Source organism: Geotrypetes seraphini, chromosome 3, assembly GCF_902459505.1.
Source record: "Geotrypetes seraphini chromosome 3, aGeoSer1.1, whole genome shotgun sequence".
NCBI classification, from domain to species: Eukaryota; Metazoa; Chordata; class Amphibia; order Gymnophiona; family Dermophiidae; genus Geotrypetes; species Geotrypetes seraphini.
Genome location: NC_047086.1, coordinates 87,177,163 through 87,200,554, shown reverse-complemented (window position 1 = coordinate 87,200,554; position 23,392 = coordinate 87,177,163). Strand labels below are relative to the sequence as shown.

The 23,392-nt window shown below is 43.3% G+C and overlaps 1 protein-coding gene across 4 annotated transcripts in view; it reads left to right on the top strand.

Annotated features, from left to right (window-relative positions):
- The window catches only part of KIDINS220 (kinase D interacting substrate 220), a 306,588-nt gene that overhangs the window by 208,170 nt on the left and 75,026 nt on the right, over positions 1–23,392 (top strand). For all 4 annotated transcript variants that reach the window (XM_033937373.1, XM_033937372.1, XM_033937370.1 and 1 more), the window contains exon 22: positions 8,870–9,032. In XM_033937373.1, coding sequence (XP_033793264.1) covers positions 8,870–9,032 — 163 coding nt within the window. The remainder of the gene's footprint in view (positions 1–8,869; positions 9,033–23,392) is intronic.

Below are 23,392 nucleotides of genomic sequence, written 5' to 3'. Positions count from 1 at the left end.
ACCTCATGGAGTCGGTAGTGGACCGTCGCCCTTACCTGATAGTAGAGCCAGATCCTTCAGGGGTTCTGGGCGTTCTAAATTTTCGTGACTAAGGACAATATGTTTCGTCCTCTTTACAGAGTTCCCAGGGTTGGTATACAGGCTACAGGTATTCCCAACCCTCCACTGCCTATCCTGCATGACCTGCCCAAAAGACACAATGACACCAGGGAGCCGCTTGCCCCTCTGCGGATAGGGGAGTTGACTCTCGGAATTTCTGCCTGCCTGGATGCGCATTACAGCAGACCAGTGGGTCTTGGAAATTATTTGGTCAGGCTACAAGCTGGAATTTGCCCAACCTCTGTCAGATTGGTTTGTGGATTCTCCATCCGGGCGCCTGGATAAGGCATGCAAATTCCAGACTACTGTTCAGCGCTTGCTGGATATTTGAGCTATAGAGCTGGTGCCACACGACCTCTCAGGCACGTACTCTGTATACTTTATCGTACCAAAGAAAGGATCAGAAGATTGGAGACCGCTTCTGGATCTTTAGCATATGAATGCGGCACTCAAGAATGGAAGATTAGATTTTTGCCTTCGATAATCTTCTTTCTGTTAGTTCCTGTAGGATTCCATATTATCCGCTCTCTTTGTGTATATGTGGTTTGGAATAGCCTGCTTCTTTCTGCCTCGGTTATTATCTTTATAGGCTTGAAGATTTTTCAGCCAGTTGCCAGATCCTGTGGGGAGTTTTCTGTGAGTATGTGCATTGCCGAAGGCTCACTCTTGGGGTGCTTGTTGCACACAGCAGTTTAAGAACATAAGAACATAAGCAATGCCTCTGCTGGGTCAGACCTGAGGTCCATCGCGCCCAGCAGTCCGCTCACGCGGCGGCCCAACAGGTCCAGGACCTGTGTAGTAAACCTCTATCTATACCCTTCTATCCCCTTTTCCAGCAGGAAATTGTCCAATCCTTTCTTAAACCCCGAAACTGTTCTCTGCCCTATAACGTCCTCTGGAAGCGCATTCCAGGTGTCGACCACACATTGGGTAAAGAAGAACTTCCTAGCATTCGTTTTGAATCTGTCCCCTTTCAACTTTTCTGAATGCCCTCTTGTTTTTTTATTTTCTGAAAGTTTGAAGAATCTGTCGTCCCTCTCTACTCTCTCTATGCCTTTCATGATCTTGTAAGTCTCTATCATATCCCCTCTAAGTCTCCTCTTCTCCAGGGAAAAGAGACCCAGGTTCTGCAAACTCTCAGCGTATGAAAGGTTTTCCATCCCCTTAATCAGTCGTGTCGCTCTCCTCTGAACTCTCTCGAGTAACGCCATATCCTTCTTAAGGTACGGCGACCAATACTGGACACAGTACTCAAGATGCGGACGCACCATTGCCCGGTACAGCGGCAGGATAACTTCTTTCGTTCTGGTTGTAATACCCTTCTTGATTATACCTAGCATTCTATTCGCTCTCTTAGCAGCCGCTGCACACTGTGCCGTCGGCTTCATTGTCATGTCCACCATTACCCCCAAGTCCCTTTCCTGGGTACTCTCAGTCAATAAAATCCCTCCCATCGTATAATTGTGCCTCGGGTTTCTGATTCTCACATGCAATACTTTACACTTCTCAACATTGAACTTCATCTGCCATCTCTCAGCCCATTCCCCTAGTTTGTCCAAGTCCCTTTGCAATTCTTCGCATTCCTCCTTCGTCCGAGCTCCATTAAATAGTTTGGTGTCGTCCGCAAATTTTATTATCTCACACTTCGTTCCTGTTTCTACATCATTTATGAATATATTAAAAAGCAGCGGCCCGAGCACCGAGCCCTGCGGAACACCACTCGTGACCTTCCTCCAGTCAGAGTCGTGGCCCTTCACTCCTACCCTCTGTTTCCTTCCCTCTAACCAGTTTCTGATCCATCTATGCACATCTCCGTCCACCCCATGGTTCTTCAGTTTCCGGAGTAGACGTTCATGAGGCACCTTGTCAAAGGCTTTCTGGAAATCTAATTATATGATGTCTATGGGGTCTCCTCTGTCCATCTGTTTGTTAATTCCCTCGAAGAAGTGCAATAAGTTAGTCAGGCACGATCTTCCCCTGCAGAAACCATGTTGGCTGGATATCAGAAGTTCGTTTTTTTCAAAATGTTCATCAATGTTTTCTTTTATCAGTGCTTCCGCCATTTTCCCCGGAACCGAGGTCAGACTCACCTGTCTATAGTTCCCCGGGTCACCTCTTGATCCCTTTTTAAAGATGGGCGTAATGTTGGCTATCTTCCAATCCTCCGGGATCACACCTGTTTTCAGAGATAGGTTGCAAATTTGCTGTAGTAGCTCCGCTATTTCCTCCTTTAGTTCCTTCAGAACCCTTGGATGGATTCCATCCGGACCTGGGGATTTGTCAGTTTTTAGTTTTTCTATCTGCCTGTACACATCATCGAGGCTCACTTCCATGGATGTTAACTTTTGTGCTTGATTTCTATTGAAGATTTGTTCGGGTTCCGGTATGTTGGTTGTGTCTTCGCTTGTAAATACAGACGAAAAGAACATGTTAAGTCTTTCCGCGACCTCTTTCTCTTCCTTCACCGCTCCCTTCCGGTCTCCGTCGTCCAGCGATCCCACCTCCTCCCTAGCTGGCTGTTTCCCTTTAACATATCTAAAGAATGGTTTGAAATTTCGTGCTTCCCTGGTTAGTCTCTCTTCATACTCTCTTTTGACTTTTCGAACCACACGGTGACATTCTTTTTGATACTTCCTGTGCTCTTTCCAGTTTCCCTCAGATTAGTCCTTTTTCCATTTTCTGAATGAATTTTTCTTATTGCCTATCGCTTCCTTCACTATTTTAGTTATCCACGCCGGGTCTTTTGTTCGACTCTTGTTGCACCCTTTTCTGAATCTGGGGATATACAGATTTTGCGCCTCGTTCACCGTGTCCTTGAAAAAGGACCAGGCATGTTCCACCGTCTGCCATTTTTTTGGAAGTGTTCTTAAGTTTCTCCTTTACCATTCCCCTCATTGCTTCGTAGTTTCCTTTCCTGAAGTTAAAAGTTGTCGCTATGGTTCTCTTTCCTTTCAGTATTCCTAGTTCCACCTTGAACTTGATCATATTATGATCGCTGTTTCCCAACGGTCCCACTACTTCCACCTCCTTTGCAGGTCCCCTCAGTCCATTTAGGATTAGGTCCAGAGTGGCAATTCCTCTCGTTGGTTCTCTAACAAGCTGCTCCAAGAAGCAATCTTGTACAGCCTCCAGAAATTCTGTCTCCCTAGCGCAGCTTGAGCTTCCAAGACTCCAGTCTATCAATGTTTTTCTGAGTTGCCTTTGTGCTTGTTTATTACTTGTTTATGTTTTACAGAGCAGACCAGTTCAAGAATTGTTTATGTTGGTGGGGATCTTCCTCCGTACCTCCTTTGTTATAGATTTGTTCAGGTGTGTTGCTTGGCTTTGGGACTCACCTGGATATGGCTCTAGCTCTCAGTCTAAGGGGAAGGAGTATGTGCTCAGAAAAGTGTTGGATTTCTGCAACTCCCGGATTGCTGGTTGGGATTGAACACCTAGCGTATGGAATCCTAAAGGGACTAACAGAAAGAACATTATCGAAGATAAAAAACCTAATCTTCCATTTGGTCAAATTAGTGGTTTAATGAAAACATGCATATTAAGACACCCTAGGATCCCCATCTCCGTCCAATTACTGGCCATTTTTCAATCTAGTGTATTTATCCAGACTTCTGGATAAGACAGTCTTTCATTGCATGTTGTCATTGCATGTTGACAATCTAAACATTTTACATCCACGTTAATCAGATTTGAAGCCTGGTCGTAGTATAGAGATGATCCTAGCCACACTGTTGTTATGAACTGCATAACTCTCTGGACTATGGCATAACCACCTTGCTACTGCCTTTGATCTCTTCTTACTGACCTAGAAGTGTATTCATGCTGCAGCTTATCAATATCTCTCCTCTCTCATTTCTCCCTACGCTCCTCTTATCTCTATCCTTCTCCTCTATGGCCAGCTCCATCTCTTCTACTTTGCTGCACCATATGCCTTGAAAAAACTGCCTGACTTGGTATGTTAAGTGCCGTCTCTGGAAGTGTTAAAATCCATTCTCAAAGCCTACTTCTTTGAAGCTGCTTTCAATTCCTAATGCCAACCCACCTTCCAAGCACCTATGTCCTATCATTCCCTATGTAATTCCCTCTGTAAAGAAGCACCTTTTGCCCAGTTTGCCTGTCATAACTAGATTGTAAGCTTTTTTGAGCAGGGACTCTTTCTTCCATGTTTGACGTACAGTGCTGCTTGTGCCTGATAGCGCTATAGAAATGATAAGTAGTAGTAGTAGTGATCTGATTAATCACAGGATAGTTGGCATCTCTTGGAATTTGCGGTTCTGTTTACAATGGGTTCCCTCTTTCTCTTTAGTCGCTCTTTTTGAATTTTTTTGGGGTCCTCTAGCACCTACTCATTGACATGCAGTATCCCACAGGGCTAAGTTTTTCCCCCTTTATTGTTTAATATTTACAGTAATATATTTTAGTCCATTAGCTACGTTCATTCAAAATGTTGGCATAGGTGTTTTTTTACTATGCAGATGATATTCTGGTCTAGTGTACAGATATTAGGAATCCAAATCTTATACACAGCTATCTTTTTATTGGTTGACCATCAATAAGTTGGTTGTAAGCCAAATGAAGACTGTACACTGGTACATTTTCCTCTTTTCTTGGACACTCTGGCTCTTTTATAACCATAGTCAAACCTTTCCAATATCTCAGTGGTCTCTTTCACTTGCAAGTTATCCTATGTACCGGTAACCCAGGTCTCTTTTGTAATGATTTCACATAAATTCGAAAAGATAAGTGCTTAACTAAAGCTTCGACTGATGATGTTATATCTAAGCTATTCTGCTCTTTTGAACAGTTTTTGCATATTTGCACTTTAGGCATGCTATTTTGCACAGTTCTTTGATTTGCTATTTGCACAGCTCTGTTATTATAATTTTGTGATGAAGTCTTTATAAATAGTGGAAAAATTAAAAAAAGAAAAAAATAATATAATATAAAAAAGTTAAATAGACCAGATATATGTTAAAATTCATTGAGTAGTGAAGGTATTTATTAGTTAATTAATTAGTTAGCAATTCTGAGTTTCCGTCATTTGTATGTTATAAGTAAATCCTAGCTATTTCAATTAGGGTTTTTTCTCAGTTGATTAACCTTCTGTGGATCTTTTATAACCATAGTCAAACCTTTCCGATATCTCAGTGGTCTCTATCACTTGTAAGCTATCCTATGTAACCCAGGTCTCTTTTGTAATGGGAACCTTTTTCTTTGGTCTTTACCAGTTTCGAGTACTACATAACTATCTTAACACTTCAGCATAACTTATGTTGTTATATGCACTTATAGCTTGATGATTATAATATTGTCTGTACTTGAGCCTCTCAGGTGCTGCTGAAAAGGTTGTAGTCTCTCCAGAATACAAACCTTAGGATCCTCTGCTGTGTTAATACAGTGTTTCCCAACTTCTTTAAGCAAAGTATCCCATAAGTCAAATAAATTGTAACCTTGGTGAAATACAAAAGAAAGCTCTCACTCTAGTAATTCATAATGAACTTCATGAACAGAAGGAATTTGAAGATGCTGATTGTTCAAAGAATGCAAAAGTCTTGGTGGACAATAAGAACTAATGAGAGAAGAAAGATAATTTCATCAAATTGCTAACACAGTAGCACAGTAAATGACTGCAGAAAAAGACTCTCAGAGTCCATTCAGTCTGCCCAAGAAGATGAACAGAGCCTCGCCCACCACTCCATGTAGGCCCAGGTCACCCAGGTTTAAATGCTGGTTGTGTAGTCACCACCATGTCAACCATACAGGCAGCTAAACATGATGGTGATGATACGTGGTTTTTTGTTGACAGTATAAAATTTACCAGTCAAGATGCCTTCCCCTCACTGCTAAGCTGCACAGTCCCCCCGCTGACTGGAGTGGAACAAATAGATGTGAATTACTTTCCAAAAGTACTAGGACTAGGGGGCATGCAATGAAACTACTAAGTAGTTGATTTAAAACAAATCAGAGAAAATATTTATTCACTCAACATGTGATTAAACTCTAGAATTTGTTGCCGGAGAATGATGTAAAAGCAGTTAGCTTAGCAGGGTCTAAAAAAGGATTGGATCATTTCCTAAAAGAGAAATTCATAGGCCGTTATTGAGATAGCCTGGGGAAATCCATTGCTTATTCTAGGATAAGCAGCATAAAATCTGTTTTTCTCCTTGGGATCTTGCCAGGTACTTGTGACCTGGGTTGGCCACTGTTAGAAACTGGATACAGACGGGGCTTGATGGACCTTCGGTCCTGATCAAGTATGGCAACTCTTATGTTCTTATGTGCATTATATTAAGCTAATACATTACTGCAGGGTATTTAGTAATGAACTGCAAAGCATGTAAACACCTCATTACTACAATATACGAGTAAATTGGATGCGCAAATACCACAAGCTACTGCATTCCTGGAAAAATATATTTTACCTCTCCCAGAGCATTGGGCCACATTTTAAAGAGACCAGGCATTAATCAAGTAATCTTCCAGCCTTCCCCAGCAAAGTCCCTCTTATTATTACCCTGGTCCTACTGGAGGAAATCCTTGGTATCTAGAAGGTACGGAGCAGGAGTGAGCCCCAATTACTCCTGCCCTTTCCAGTGCCAGGTTCAGAATGATACTGGAGACCAAATTTTCAAACAGAAAGAAACTTTCTTTCAAGGTTATTTCTGCCAGTTTTAAAATATGTTCTGTCAGAACATTATGTGGATGAGTTCTCATATCCAAGGTGTCTTGTATGATCAACAGAGCCTCATTTTGAGGGATAATCTTTTACAATCAGTGGGGTCTCCAGTGTCATTATGAACCTGGCACTGTATATACTGTAATCTGTTTATATTTAATAATACGAGGGTCTTTTCATAAATAATGCACACTATTTTTTAAATTTACATGTTTTTTTTTTTTTTTTTTCCCAAGTATTTATTTACAATCCTTCAATGTAGTCTCCCTGCTTTGCAATAGCCGAGTCCCACCATCCGGCAAGCTTCATTATTCCATCCAAGACACCGTTTTTGTTCAGTTGCCAAATGTTTGGGTACCAGCAGAGAAAAGCTCTTCCAGAGATGCAAAACGATGTCCACACATAGGTTGTTTCCACTTTGGAAAAAGTTCAAAGTCTGGTGGACTCATGTCTGGACTGTAGGGAGCATGAGTAACACCTCCCTTCCGCATTTGTGTAGTTTTTTACTGACAAGTGTAGAACTCCATCTTCCCCATGGCCAAAAAAATTTTGACGAGCTCAATCAAACAAATGATGATTTTTACTTATGATTATGAAGGCATCATTATTACAGACAAAGTTCCATGTGGAAGAAGTGTCACAGCAGTGTATTATCATGATTTTTTGCAAAAAATGCGCAGAAAAATGCACAAAACCCGACTTTGGTTGCTCTTGGCTGGGCCACTCATTCTTCATGACAGCGCTCGCCCACACATAAGGAATGTCATCATTGAAAAACTACGCAAATACGGCTGGGAGGTATAACCTCATGTTCCCTGCAGTCCAGACATGAGTCCACCAGACTTTGACCTTTTTCCAAAGTTGAAACAACCTATGTGTGAACATCGTTTTGCATCTCTGGATGAGCTTTTTTCTGCCGGTACCCGAGCCATTCGGCAACTGAACAAAAATGGTGTCTTAGATGGAATAATGAAACTTCCCAGACGTTGGGACTCAGTCATTGCAAAGCAGGGAGATTATATTGAAGGATTGTAAAGAAATACTTGAAAAAAAATACAACATGTAAATTAAAAAAATAGTGTTCATTATTTAGAAATGACACTCGTATATTTACTTTACTGCCTTTACAGCAATTGGACAAAATGGTTTACAGACTAAATATGTTGGAAAAGCATACCAATATATAAGATGGGAAAGATGAGAACATCCACTCACAAGTCAAATAAAAACTTATGAATAAACAACTACAGTAAAACCTTGGTTTGCAAGCATAATTCGTTCTGGAAGTATGCTTGTAGTCCAAAGCACTTATATTTCCCCATAAAAAATAATGGAAACTCAGATGATTTGTTCCACAACCCAAAAACTTTAATACAAAATACTGTACTATATAAAGTTAAAATATATATACAGTAAAACAAATTAACCTGCACTTGCAAGACCTCGCTCATTTAGAACAGCCACTACACTCCCACAGCGTCAGAGAGAAGCACCATCAGCTCAGTTGTGATAACGTGACGTGCACTCGTAAGACCTCACTCGTTTATCAAGTTAAAATTTAATAAAACATTTTGCTTGTCTTGCAAAACACTTGCACACCCAAGTTACTCGCAATCCATGGTTTTACTGTACATGGCAGCTTGACCACTAGTGGTAGTGCCATGAGAGTAGGAGTTGCTGGTGCCATTATGAATCTGGCAGGGCAAGAATGACTGGGGATCACTCCTGCCTTGTACCCCCTAGACACCAGGGATTTCTGCAGTTAGGCACAGGGGCTCTTCAGAGGAAGGGGACTCCTGTGGTAAGTGAAACTGTGATGGGGAGCCCCTTAAGGGCCAACTCCTTATGAAGTATTCTAGTATGAATGACATGGTATGTGAGTATCATCACAAACTGCATTATTCACATATCATAGAAATCATTAACCTGTGGTACAGAGATAACCACGGGTTAGTGACACCTGCAGTGAAATAAGATGTAGTAAAAGACTAACTTTTAATACACTTAACTAACACCCCCCCCCCAGATAATCTGTTTGGTAAACATATAGGCTTATATACAATGAGTGTTATTTGTTTTGTCATTTCTCAATAGGTCGTTTACTGAGAGCCAATCAGATCAGTTTCAATTGGGATAGGTTAGCTTCCTGGATCAACCTTACAGAGCAATGGCCATATCGTACTTCTTGGCTTATATTATATTTGGAGGAGACAGAAGGTGTCCCTGACCAGTCAACTTTGAAAACCATCTATGAGAGGTTTGTGTCTTTCATACCACACTAGAATTGCCTCAATTTATCATATGGACTTTTGTTTAAATATCTTGTTTGACCTTGTTGATTTTATTTCACAGACGATTTCACTCTTAATGTAATTGTCATTTATAATTCTCCATTTTTGGGGATTCAAGGGATAGTGTTTAGAAAGATCAGTGCTTACTTTGGAGTTGTTATATTTTCTTAAATCTTTGTAAGCATTGTTAATGTGATGTTAATTAGATATTTAATTCATTCCCAGATAATACTAATTTTGTGCTGGTAATGTTCATTTATATATCTTTATGCAAAATAAATACTGATGCTTTCAGGAGCACTGTTTTAAACTTGATTGCCAAATTATTATTTTTACCTTAAATCTAGTTGAAATGATAGTAATTTTAAGATGTTAATTACAAAAGCACCACATGCTGTTGGCTATTAATTTAGATCTAAATTGAGTTTTACATGCATTAGGAGTTAAGACGGGCACATGTTTCAATACAGTTTGCTATTTGACAAATGATGACTGTAGATAATGGCTTTCAATCAAATGCAGAAAAAGTGCTGTGCCCATCTAAATTTGCTTCCCCCACCCCTTGCCTTCAATTTTTGTTTATATTTTGTTTGTTCAGAATGACAAATGAAATCATTAATGCATTTGAAAACTCATGTGCTTGGCAAGGGTATCCAGAAACAAAATAAGAACAATATGCCAAAATGTAAGTTTTGTGTGTTAGCAGAGAGGAGGATGGTTCATAACTGCATTTCAAAAAATCACTCTTCCGTTTTTCTGGTGTTCAAGAAAGCAGGAATAAAGCTTTGCAGTGTTTAGAGCATAGAAAGCCAAATGCTAATTTGGAACTAGAGATGATGCTTTTTGTGCTTGTGTTAAAGGTCCTGCTACTTGAATTTTTAACAGTTTTGAAGGCTTTTTTTTTTTTTTTTTTTTGGTAAATGAGTAATTTTATAAAAATAAGCAAACCAATGGCTCTCTGCCTTTTCATTGTATCAGCTTGGCACTGCATAGCTTTGTAATAACAATCTTAAAAATGCTATGAATGTTTTTGTTATAAGCCACTAATAATGGCAGGAAAAGCTTTTCAGATTCTTTTTCTTATTAAATGGAAAACTCTGAAACCTGAAACCATGGTCATTACTTTCTTTAAGAAAAAAAACTGGATACATTCTTCATCTTAAACAAGGATGTGCTCACTGTCAGTGGAGTGACTAATTTTTTTTCCATCTCTGGGCATCTGTAGATGTTACTCATTTAATGTGAAAATGCTATTATCTAAAATGAATACTCTCTATAGTAGCTGACTTTAAAAATGAAAGGAGGGATGCTGAATGGTAGTGCATTTGGTGGATTCAGGGATCGAGGGAGTGAAGAAGGTAGAGATTCTAGATGGGAGGGCTTTTGGTGGGTGGGGAAATCATAGAAGGGGGCCAGAGAGGAAAGGAATGGAGGGGATCTCCTTAATTAATTTATTTATTTACAAATTTATATACCGCATAAAACTATGTGGTTAACATATTGGTTAACACATATAATATACTGATCGCCCTTTAGTTGCATGGATATGAACAAACAATAGACAAACATCATATCACTAAAACAGTAAAAAGTTGAAACACAGAAATTTGTTGGCACTATATCTTACAGGAAGAACAAAAAGTAGCAACATTTCATATAAAAGCATTAACAAAGAGCTGCATTTTCAACATTTTCTTAAAATTAATCTTTCCAACACAAAATCACAGTATGCCTGGTAGAACATTCCAAAGTTTGACACCCGCCACTGACATCATTGATGCTCCAATTCCAACATGAATAATAGGCATCTTCCCCTCTAAACTCAATTTCATAGTGTTTTCAGACCTTAAATTTCTTCTAGGTTGGTAAATTTCAAACAATTCTTTTAGTACCCTTGGAGCAATATGGTACAATATCTCTGATGGATGATTGCAATGATCTTAAAATGTACTCTTTGCTGAATAGGCAGCCAGTGTAACTGTTTAAATGTAGGAGATATGTGTGAGCTCCTAGGAACCCCTGTAATCAATCTAGCGGCCGAATGGATCAGCATCTGCAGTGCCTTCAATTTCCCTTTAGCAACTCCCAGATACAGTGAGTTACAATAATCTACTCTACTCAATATCAAAGCTTGGACCACACTATGAAAATCAGATGCTGGTAATAATGGTTTCAGTCTATAACTTGGATATAATCTATCCTAATCGTTTCAAAATTTGCTTTCTCATCGTCAAACAGCTATCCAAGTACACTCCCAAGATGTCATCTCCTTTTTCATTGGCAATTTCTCCCCATCACAACCACATTCTCTATCTCAAAGTTGTCTCTTTGATCTTTTACCACCATTACCTCTTGCTTGAGCATCTGGACACATGATGGAAGGATGTTACACATGGTAGGAGTCTGATCAGCAGACAAGATTCTTGTTGCCATATCAAAGGCAATCAAGAGTTTTTACATTATTGATATTGTCAGCATAGCTATTGCTAAAATTCTTAGTTTGCATTACTTATGTCAGCGAAGGCCTATGGGAAATTATATCAGTCTGACTCTGGCATGTGAATGCAGATAGACCCTGAGGGCAGGGAGACTGTTTTAAGTAGCCCTGATTGAATCATGATTAGCTAAAAGGTGTTAATGTCTGATTAAGAGGATGCTTAGGACAATGGGTCCAGGTGCACAGATCAAGAAGATAGGCTGCTTGAATGGGACAAAGAAGCCAGAGACTAATCTCATCTACCATGCCTGCAAGTATCACACCCTCCTTAACCATTGTTTCAAACAGTTTACAAATTCTAAACAGAAAGATACTGGGACATAAAATAGTTTCTATACACAGAATAAGATTCCAAGCTATAAAAGCCTCCTCTCTGCAACACATCTGAAGCTCTAGCTCTCTCTCTTTCTCTGTCTATCCTTCTCTTTATCTATGGAACACGAAGCTTGGACTATCACCCCATCCCCCTTTCTCTCTCTCTCTCTCTCTCTCTCTCTCTCTGGCTCTCCCTAGAACTTCAAACTCTCTGTCTCTTTGCCTCTGAACTGTGTAAGGCAGGGAAACTGCTTTGCTCTCTACTTAATTGTAATGCTTAATTGTTGTAATGCCTATGAATACTACTTTTCTGTAAGCCTATTTCTATAATATATTCTTTATGCAATCACCTCTGGCTGTGCCTTTTTGATTCTACTTCCTGTGAATCATCTGTGAGGGAACTGAACCTGGGACCTGGCTTTTGTAAGGGCGCCTCTCAAGTGACCCCACCAACCATATATTGTGGGGGCCACTAACAAACCTGACAGATATTAGTCTAAAACTTTTTATTTTATTTTTTTTTTTTAGTTCAATCTGTTTATTAATTTTTTTTAGCAGATATAAACATTAGAAAACATGTATGGTTCACAAAAGTTTACATGTATGAACAATAATCATATATATCCATTGTAGCAATACAGTTAGTATATTGAACAGCTATAGTTTTGAAGATAGACATCAATGGGTTACCATATTTTACTGGTAGATCTTGATTGAGACAGATGCTGCTTCTCAATAGCATACTGTTTATATACTCTTCAAGAAATCCCTGAATAAAGCCTAATACCACGAATACCTCCTTCTTACCATCCCCTTCCTAACCCCTGATCCTACTTAACCCTCTCTTGGAAACGGATCTCTGATCTAACTTTGTAACCCTTCTTCCATAACTCTTTTTGTAATTCGCTTTGAACCGAAAGGTAATGGCGGAATAGAAATCTGTAATGTAATATCTCTTAAACAAACATATGGAGTTCCACCAAAAGCTGTGATTGCTTAAAGAAGCAGTTTTCCAAAATTGCAGTATCTGCTGGATTCCTACAGAGATCATGATATCTATCAATTTAAGATCACATGAACAATATAGAAAGCAAGGATGTAGTGTATGCATTATAATAATGTCACAAGACAAATCAGCAGTACATATGGAAGTGGAGCAGATTGTAGACCATTTATCGCAGGACAAGCAGTCTACAATCTCAGCATATTTTCTACATGTGGGTGATGTCACCGGAGCCCCCTAGCGGACGTTTTCACAAACAGACTTGCTTGAAGACTTTCAAGCTTGCGATTGGCCCGTGCGTGTGCCCCTCCCGCCCGGTCTAGGGCATGCGTCTCCTCAGCGTGTCCTCAGTTCTCTATTTTCCACGGAGCCAGAAGCACTGCTCCCTTGCTTCGTGCGATATCGTTGTCCCTCTTGCACCACGGCTTGTTTGGTTAGTTTCTTTTGAGTTGCTGTGCTCGCGTCTATGTTTTTTTCTCCTTTTTATTTGTTTTTCGGTTTGTACCTTTTTGACCAGGTTCCCGGTCTTACTCTGGCCGCCTGGCCTCGCAGGGCCGCGGCCGTCTTTTTTCTTATGTCCCGGCCTCGTTTCGGGTTTTAAAACTATACTAAGTGCAACCGGGTTATCTCCATCACCATCCCTCATCGTTGGTGTGTGGAGTGCCTGGGTGCAGAGCACCACGCGGAGTCGTGCCTCCATTGTGTGACTTTGCAACCGCGGGCTCTTCGTCGGAGGGTGGCCAAGATTCTTTAACTCTTTTGCCCCATGGATCCTGTGAGACAGGCCTCGAGCTCGGCCTTGGCTCGTTGGGTGCTTCGGCCTCGAAGTCCTCGGCGGCCTCAAAGGCCCCGGCCTCAGCCCCTCCTGTTACTCCGGCCTCGGGTAAGTCTCCTCTTTCCTCCTCAGGTGTGCCGGCAAAGAAGCCTACCTCCGAGTCTCATGTCAGTGCCGCCTCGTCGGCATCTTCGAGACATCACTCTAAGCGAGCCTCCTCACGCAGGGAATACTCTTCCTCAAGGTCGCTCCTGAAGGAGTGCACGCCTGCACCTAAGACCCAATCACCTTTGGTCTCGGTGCCTATGTTCGAGGACATGCTTAAGGCTATTCTTACCACGCAGCTTTCCTTGGTGGTGAGCCAACTGGTCCCGACTTCGACGCCTCTGACCTCGGTCTCAACCCAGTCTTGGTCTAACCAGCCTGAGCGTTCCCTCGTTTCTCGAGGCCCTGCCCACAAGACTCGCCAGGTTCCCTCGAGTGATTCTTCATCCCCCGAGTCACCTGTAACTTTTCAGGATTCCAGAACAGGGAGTCGTTTTTCCCCTGCTACTTTATCGAGGTTTGCTACTCCTAAAAAGCCCCGGGCTTCTCCATCCCTTCAGGGCAGGTCTCCGACCACGAAACCTTCTAGACACATGCTTGTCCTCGAGTTGGACTCGGGATTGTGTTCCCCATCAAGGCAGCTACCAGCCTCTAAGGGGCCTTCTTTGAAACTGGTGGAGGACTTTTCCTTTACCCAGTCTTCCCTGAGGCTTCGCCAGTTACTTCCTCGGACCCTGGGGTCTTCCCTGGCCCACCTAGCATGGGGTCGTTCCTCGACGCCCCCAGACACTTTAGTAGAGCCTCTTCAGTCTCCCATTTGCGGGACTCCAAGGCCCCGGCTTACTATTTGAAGGAAATTTCTCCCTCTTTCTCAGCTGCCCCCAGATCTCGCTTGGGGTCTCCTCAGGAGGATGAGTCTTCTTCTCAAAACTCCTCCTTTACTCATTTCATCTCTGACATGGGTAGGGCCTTGAAACCGGACCTCCAGTCTGAGTGCCGTTATACCCAGGAATATCTGGAGGAGATGGGTGTTGATCATCCGCCCTGCAAGGTGTTGCGCTTGCCTTTGCACCAGGTTCTCCGGCAAACCTTTCTCCGGAACCTGGAGACCCTCTATGCGGTCACGGCCATTCCCTCCAAGTTGGAGTCCCATTACCAGACGATTCCGGTTAAGGGATTTGAGAGTTCTCGGCTTTCTCATCAGTCCTTGATGGTTGAGTCTTCCTTGAAGAAGTTCAACCCCTCTAAGGTTTACGCTGCTGTCCCTCCGGGCCGAGAAGGCCATACGACGGACAAATTTGATCGCCGTCTTTACCAAAACTCAATGATGGTAAATCGTGTCCTCAACTATAACTTTCTCCTCATGTCCTACCTCCAGTTCTGTGTGGACACCCTTCGCTCGATCCGGGAGAACGTTCTGGATTCTCAGCGTCGGGAATTTCGCCTCCTCGAGGAGACCCTCTCCCAGCTCCAGCTCTATATGTTCCAGGCGGCCTATGACGCTTTCGAGTTGTCCTCGAAGGTCACGGCCTTTGCGGTCACCATGCATCGCCTCGCTTGGCTCCGCCTTGTGGATATGGATCCAAATCTACAGGATCGTCTTGCCAATCTCCCGTATGTGGGTCCTTAACTCTTCGATGAGTCTATCGAAGGGGCCACCAAGTGCCTATCGGACCACGAATGGTCCTTTGCTTCTCTGGTGAAACTTAAACCAAAGGCCCCCCCCGGCTTGGCAATACAAAATTCCTCTCCGGAGGTATCTGCAGAAATCTACTCCTGCGTTCTCTCGGCCTCCCCCAAAGCGGCCTCAACAACAGCAGCACTGTCAAACTAAGGCCCAACCGCCGGCTCCGGCGAAGACTGAGCCGTATTTTTGACAATTCCAGTCCGAGCCTTCGGGCTCCCTTCCTCATGGAGCCTTTCTCCCATCTCCATCATTTCTATGCCCAGTGGGAAAGTCTTACCACCGACAGTTGGGTGCTTTCTATCATCCGGGAGAGGTACTCCCTTCATTTCAATCACGTACCCCCGGACCTGCCGCCAAGAGTTTTCTTCTGCTCGGTCTCAGCTGCCTCTCCTTTTGCAGGAAGCTCATGCTCTTCTTTGCCTTCGGGCAGTCAAGGAGGTTCCCCCGGACCAGTGGAACACCGGATTTTATTCCCGGTACTTTCTGGTACCCAAGAAGACGGGGGATGTGCGTCCAATCCTGGACCTCCGCGCTCTGAACAAGTTTCTGGTCAGAGATTCTGGTTCAGAATGCTCACCCTTCCTACTTTGTACCCCGTCTTGGACGAGGGGGACTGGCTGTGCTCACTGGACCTGAAGGAGGTGTACACGCACATTCTGATACACCCGGCCTCTCGTTGGTATCTGAGATTCCGGGTGGGGGGATCTCCATCTCCAGTATCATGTTCTTCCCTTTGGCCTGGCGGCCTCTCTGAGGGTCTTCACGAAATGTCTAGTGGTGGTTGCTGCGGCCCTGCGTCTCCACGGCTTTCAGGTGTTTCCCTACCTCAATGACTGGTTGATCAAAGCATCTTCTCGCCACGAAGTTCTGCAAGCAACGAATCAAACCATCTTGCTCCTTCAGAGCCTCAGCTTCGAGGTGAACTTCCCCAAGTCTCAGCTCTGCCCGTCCCAGTCTCTGGAATTCATCGGAATGGTCCTGGACACGGCTCGTCTCCGCTCCTTCTTGCCTGGGCCTCGACGGGAGGCCCCTGTTCGCTTATGCCGGAGGGTAGCCCTTCTGTCTTCGGCCCCGGCTCGGCTCATTATGGTCCTCCTAGGTCACATTGCCTCCACGGTTCAAGTGACTCCTTTTGCCAGACTTCACCTCCGCATCCCTCAATGGACTCTAGCGTCCCAATGGAACCAGGATCGGGACCCTGTCTCTCGACTCATTGTTGTGACTCCTTTGTTGAGGCAGTCTCTCCGTTGGTGGATGCTCTCTTCCAATCTTTCCAGAGGTTTTCTGTTTCATGCTCCTCCTCCGCAGAAGGTCCTGACTACGGACTCGTCGGCCTACGCTTGGGGGGCTTATCTGGACGGTCTTTGCACTCAGGATCTTTGGTCCAGTGACGATCGTCTTTGTCACATCAATCTGCTGGAGCTTCGAGCGATCTTCCTCGCCCTGAAGGCTTTTTGTCAGCTGCTTCGCGATCAAGTGGTGCTGGTCCGCACGGATAACCAGGTCGCCATGTATTATATCAACAAACAGGGGGGAATGGGGTCCCGGTCCCTGTGCCAGGAGGCGATGCGGCTCTGGGATTGGGCCATCTGGCGCAACATATTCCTTCAAGCGGTCTACATTCAGGGCCAACACAATTGTCTAGCGGACAAGTTGAGTCGTCTTCTGCAGCTTCACGAATGGTCCATCCATTCCTTGACCCTGCGTCAGGTATTTGCTCGTTGGGGGACTCCGGATGTCGATCTGTTCGCGTCCCCCCCCCCCAATCACAAGTTGCCCCGCTTCTGCTCCAGGGTCTATACCCCACTCAGAGTCGAGGCGGATGCTTTCCTACTGGATTGGACGAACCTCTTTCTATATGCGTTCCCTCCATTCCCACTGATTCTGAAGACTCTCGTCAGGCTCAAGTCCACGAGCGCCACCATGATCCTGATAGCTCCTCGGTGACCCCGACAGCCGTGGTTCTCCCTTCTGTTGCAACTCAGTTCCAGGGAGCCTGTTCTTCTGCCTGTTTTTCCTTCTCTGCTTACGCAGAGTCGAGGTTCTCTGCTTCATCCCAACCTTCAGTCTCTGCACTTAACGGCTTGGTTCCTCAAGACTTAATGCCCTTGTTCCAGTTCTCACAGCCTGTGCTGGACGTCCTGGAGGCGTCTCAGAAGGAGTCCACTCGCCAGTGTTACCATCAGAAGTGGACCCGTTTCTCTTTCTGGTGTGCTACTCGACAACAGGAGCCGTTGTCTGCCTCCTTATCTGCTGTCCTTGATTATCTGTTACACTTGTCTGGCGCTGGACTCAAGTCCTCCTCGGTTTGAGTCCATCTTAGTGCCATTGCTGCTTTTCATCAGCCGATTGACGGGAAGCCTATCTCTGTTCATCCTGTGGTTTCCCACTTCATGAAAGGCCTTTTCCATGTTCATCCGCCCCTTAAACCTCCTCCTGTGGTTTGGGATCTTAATGTGGTCCTTGCTCGCTTGATGAAACCCCCGTTCGAGCAGCTAGCGTGGGCTCACTTGAAGTATCTTACTTGGAAGGTTATGTTTCTTATTGCTCTCACTTCTGCCCGTTGGGTCAGTGAGCTTCAAGCCTTAGTAGCGGACCCTCCTTTCACTGTCCTCCATCATGATAAGGTGGTGCTCCGTACCCATCCTAAGTTCTTGCCTAAGGTTGTTTCTGAGTTTCACATCAACCAATCCATTGTTCTCCCTGAGTTTTTTCCGAAGCCCCATTCTCACCCTGGAGAGGTGGCTCTGCATTCTCTTGATTGTAAGTGTGCGCTGGCCTTCTACATGAAGCGCACCGCTCCTCATCGTACTGCTCCCCAGCTGTTCATCTCTTTCGATCCTAATCGCTTGTCCTAGTCGTTCTGTTTCTAAGCAGACCATTTCTAACTGGTTAGCCGCTTGTATCTCTTTTTGTTATGCTCAGGCTGGTCTCTCCCTCCCGGGTTGAGTCACTGGCCACAAGGTCAGAGCAATGGCGGCGTCTGTTGCTTTCCTCTGCTCGACTTCACTTGAGGAAATCTGTAAGGCTGCCACTTGGTCCTCGGTTCATACGTTTACCTCGCACTACTGTCTGGATACTTTTTCCAGGCGTGATGGCCATTTTGGCCAGTCTGTTTTGCAAAATCTGTTCTCCTAAATTGCCAACTCTCCCTCCATCCCATTTTGATTAGCTTGGAGGTCTCCCACATGTAGAGAATATGCTGCCTGCTTGTACTGGGATAAAGCACAGTTACTTACCGTAATAGGTGTTATCCAGGGACAGCAGGCAGATATTCTCGCAACCCACCCACCTCCCCGTGGTTGGCTTCTTTACTAGCTATCTGAACTGAGGGCACGCTAAGGAGATGCATGCCCTAGACCGGGCGGGAGGGGCACGAGCGCATGCGCGGGCCAATCGCAAGCTTGAAGGTCTTCAAGCAAGTCTGCTTGCGAAAATGTCCGCTAGGGGGCTCCGTCGGTGACGTCACCCGCATGTAGAGAATATCAGCCTGCTGTCCCTAGATAATACCTATTACGGTAAGTAACTGTGCTATTTGTTCCCAGAAAGGTTGGATGCGTGGGCAGGTAAAAAGCATATGGGATAGAGTACTTTGTGAGTTCAAACAATGGCAGCAAAGATCATTGGGTGCTAGTTTAGCCTTTTTCATCTTATAAGGAGTCCATATGGCATGCCACATAAGAAATAATAACGATTGGGACATATTGGCTGACAGCAAGGGTCTATTAACTTTGGACCAGAATCTGCCCCAGTCAACTGTGGAAGGATCTATATGGAGCTCTTGAGACCATTTTTTAATTAGTTCAATGGGTGATGGAAAACGTGAGTCTCTATATAATTTTATAGAAGGAAGAAATCTCTTTGTCTTTGGATTTAATCAAATTACTCCATTTCCAGAGGCAATTTTCTCTGGAAAATTGAATTTTTGAGAGGAGTGTAGTCAATAAATACCATTGATCTTGTAGAGAATTACACGAGGACAAAATTTGTCCCTGACCCCCATCCCCACCCCGTAGTTAACTGCAGGTACCCATCCCTGTGTCATTCTCTAGTAGTAAATCTAGCACATTTTCATTGGGAACCAGAAAAACATGATTCTTTACTGACCTAGTTTGCCAAGACTCAGTGTTATAGCATTCTTATTTCCTGGCCTACTTCATCTGAAAAAGTTTATTTGGAAGCTGCTTAATGGTGTGCAAACTTTTCTTCTGGTGAGTTTAAAGAAGCATCTGGCAATTAACAACAAAGTCATTCAGTGGCCCTCCAGTGAATAAATAAATGCAGTAGAATAGAAAGTCCAGAATGAGTTTTCAGGAGCAGACAATTGACAGCAACCTCCTATTTCTTGCATCTCTGTATGTTTTTGTTATGTAGCAACTGAAAAAATATTTAATTGGTAAATTTAACAAGTTTGAATTGCGTTAGGAAGCACACTAAGGACTAAGGCTCGGATGCACTAAATTCATCGTGTGTTTAACAGTTGTCGATAAACCAGTTGAACTGGTTGAGCGTCAATTTAATTTACCAACTGATGAACACTGACTCGCCACAGGCTGTTCTGTGTGTTTGTTGCAACCTCCGACTATGCTATGCAAACGAGCTCATTAGTATTAAAAATAGGTCATTAATATTAAAACTCCCTCTTTCTTGTAACAGAGTAGACACCGAAGAGGGAGTGGAAAATATGAAAAAAGATCTGCAAAAGCTAGAGGAATGGTCTAATATCTGGCAACTAAAATTCAATGCAAAGAAATGCAGAGTAATGCATTTGGGGATTACTAATTGGAAGGAACTGTATATGCTGGGAGGTGAGAGGCTGATATGCATGGATGGGGAGAGGGACCTTGGGTTGATAGTGTCCGAAGCTCTAAAGGTGAAAAAACAGTGTGACAAGCTGGTGGCTGCTGCCAGAAGGATGCTGGGCTGTATAAAGAGAGGTGTAGCCAGTAGAAGGAAGAAGGTGTTGATGCTCCTGTACAGGTCGTTGGTGAGGCCTCACTTGGAGTATTGTGTTTAGTTTTGGAGACCATATCTGGCGAAGGATGCAAGAAGAATTGAAGCAGTCCAGAGAAGGGCAACGAAAATGATAGGAGGTTTGCGCCAGAAGACGTATGAGGAGAGACTGGAAGCCCAGAATATGTATACTCTGGAAGAAAGAGGAGGGACAGGGGAGATATGATTCAGACATTCAAATACTTGAAAGGTATTAATGTAGAACAAAATCTTTTCCAGAGAAAGGAAAATGGTAAAACCAGAGGACATAATTTGAGGTTGAGGGGTGGTAGATTCAAGAGCAAAGTTAGGAAATTCTACTTTACGGAAAGGGTGGTGATGATTGGATTGCACTCCTGAGAGAGGTGGTGGAGAGGAAAGCGATGATGGAGTTCAAAGAAGTGTGGGATGAACACAGAAGATCTAGAATCAGAAAATAATAGTAAATATTGAAGAACTAAGGCTAGTACTGGGCAGACTTGCACAGTATGTGTCTGTATATGGCCTTTTGGTTGAGGATGGGCTGGGGAGGGCTTCAATGCTTTGGAGTATAGATGGGCTGGAGTGAGCTTTGACGGAGACTTCAGCAGTTGGAACCCAAGCACAGTACTGGGAAGAGCTTTGGATTCTTGCCCAGAAATAGCTAAGAAGAAAAAAATTTAAATGGAATCAGGTTGGGCAGACTGGATGGACCATTCGGGTCTTTATCTGCCATCGTCTGGGAGTCACACTAGACTGACATTTAACACTAGCAGAACACATGAACTTAGTTGTACAAAAATGCTTTTTTACATTGTGGAAATTAAGAGCCATTAAAAAATATTTTGATCCTTTATCATTAAGACTATTGGTGCAGGCATTAGTTTTATCTGTTTTAGACTATTGTAACATCATCTATTTAGGAGCACCCCAAAAAATTCTAAGGAAATTAAGGATAATTCAGAATACAGTTGTTCGATTGATTTTTGGTTTAAAAAAAAAATGACCATATTAGTCCATATTATTGTTTACTTCATTGGCTGCCTTTGGAGGCAAGAATATTATTCAAATTTTCCTGTATCTATTTAAGCTGATATCGGGATTGTCTCCAGCTTACCTTTTTCCTCATTTTGTGTTGCATAGACCATCAAGAGAAACTTCTACTTATTTGCTTATCCAAAAATTAATTGGTGTAGATATAAGACCTTCTTAGATAGGACCCTGACATTTCAAGCTGGTAGGCAACAATCTTGGTTAGGTAAATGTATTCAGCAAGCTATGCTATCCTATTGCTGTTTTCAGAAATTAATTAAGACCACTTTGTTCGATAAGTTTATTACTTAGTGAGAGTTTTATTATTGAAATTCTATTTTACAAATGTTTATATTTTTTACTGTATTATTGTATTTCGCTGATTGTCCAGCTCTTTTTAGTGTAAACCGCCTAGAACTTTTGGTTATGGCAGTACAAAAGAATAAAGTTATTATTATTATTATCATCTACTATGTTACTATGAGCACTCTAACTGATGCCCTAACACCGCTTAGGCATGCATAAAATCTAGCACTGACTTCTAACGATTCGAAAATACAGATAGGTCTGCCATATTTGTGTGTGTTAAAGGTGCATTTTATGCACGTCCCTCTTGTCAGCCACATACCTAACCCCTCCCCCACCCATATGAAGATCTGTAGGTGTGATGCCCACTTTCTTCTGACTCAGAAACCTGGACCACCTCACACTCTCGATATCCTTCCTCCCCACGAAGATTGTCAGCAGGAGGGATTCCCATTCACTCCTGCCTTGGCCACCTAGAACCCTGCACAATCTTGCCATACCCCCTCCCACAAAGATTGCGGACACCTGGTGTCCCCCCCCCCACAACTTGCTGGGAGGGGTCTTAGGTGTTCGAGCCAATGAAGACCTTAGGCCCCTCCCGATGCATGCCAGGATGCACCGGGAAGGGGAAGGCCCGCCATTTTGAAGAGGTGGGCCTGCTGACAGAAGGAACTGGGCATCCATTCAGATGTTGTCTTCTGTATAAGGTACAGGGCCGTGGGGTGGCCTGGGTGGCCAGAGCTGGAGGGAGAGGGAATCCCTTCTACTGATGATTGGGGGGGGGGGTCAGGAGTGTGAAATGAATTATGCAAGCTGATTTAAATTTAATTCACCTCTCAATTGATAACCAATTAAAATTCTTTTATGCTAATGCAACACTTTCATATCTTTTTAGACCATAAATTAACCACAGTATTCTGGAGCAGCTGCAATGTTTTGATAAGTGCAGATATAAAGAATTACAGTAATCAAGTGAAGTAACATTAACATGTGAACCAGTAGTGCAAAATGATGATGTGCAAAAAGCACAACTTCACTAGCCTCAGTTTCTTCATAATTAGAAATTTGAGCTTCAAATGTAAGAGAAAAGTATAAAAGAATAGCCAAAACTTTAGACATTTTCCACTTGCAGGATAGTACCTGATTGTAGCGTAAGAAATGAAGGAACAGTAGATAGTGAATTATAACATCAAAGAACCTTCGTCTTCCTTGCATTTAATTTCAACTTATTAGTAAAAGCCCAATGTCCAATTCTATTCGTGCAATTAGTGATCTTAGCTGAAATATCCTCCATATTTGAACTTAACAGAATTAATTAAAAAAAATATTAGCAGCATAAGATACTAACTTAGGCTGACAAGCATACTTCTTGCAGAGTACACTTCCCCCTCCCGATTCGCGGTTTTAGGACTCACGATTTCGATTATTTGCGATTTCCTAAAACCGGAATCACCCCCACCTCCCTCCCACCACCCAGACCTCCCCGGACCTTTCCTGGTAGTCTAGCAGTCTTTCAGTGCAGGAACAATGTTTTAACGCTCCTGCCTCGTGCAGATCACTTATCTAAAATGGCTGCCGTGAGTTCCTGCTCTTGCCCCAAAAGACTGCTAGACCACCAGGCATGCTCAAGGCCCGGCACAGGAAGCAGATTTTCGGGCACTGGCACCAATGCACAGGACATGCTGGTGCCGGTGC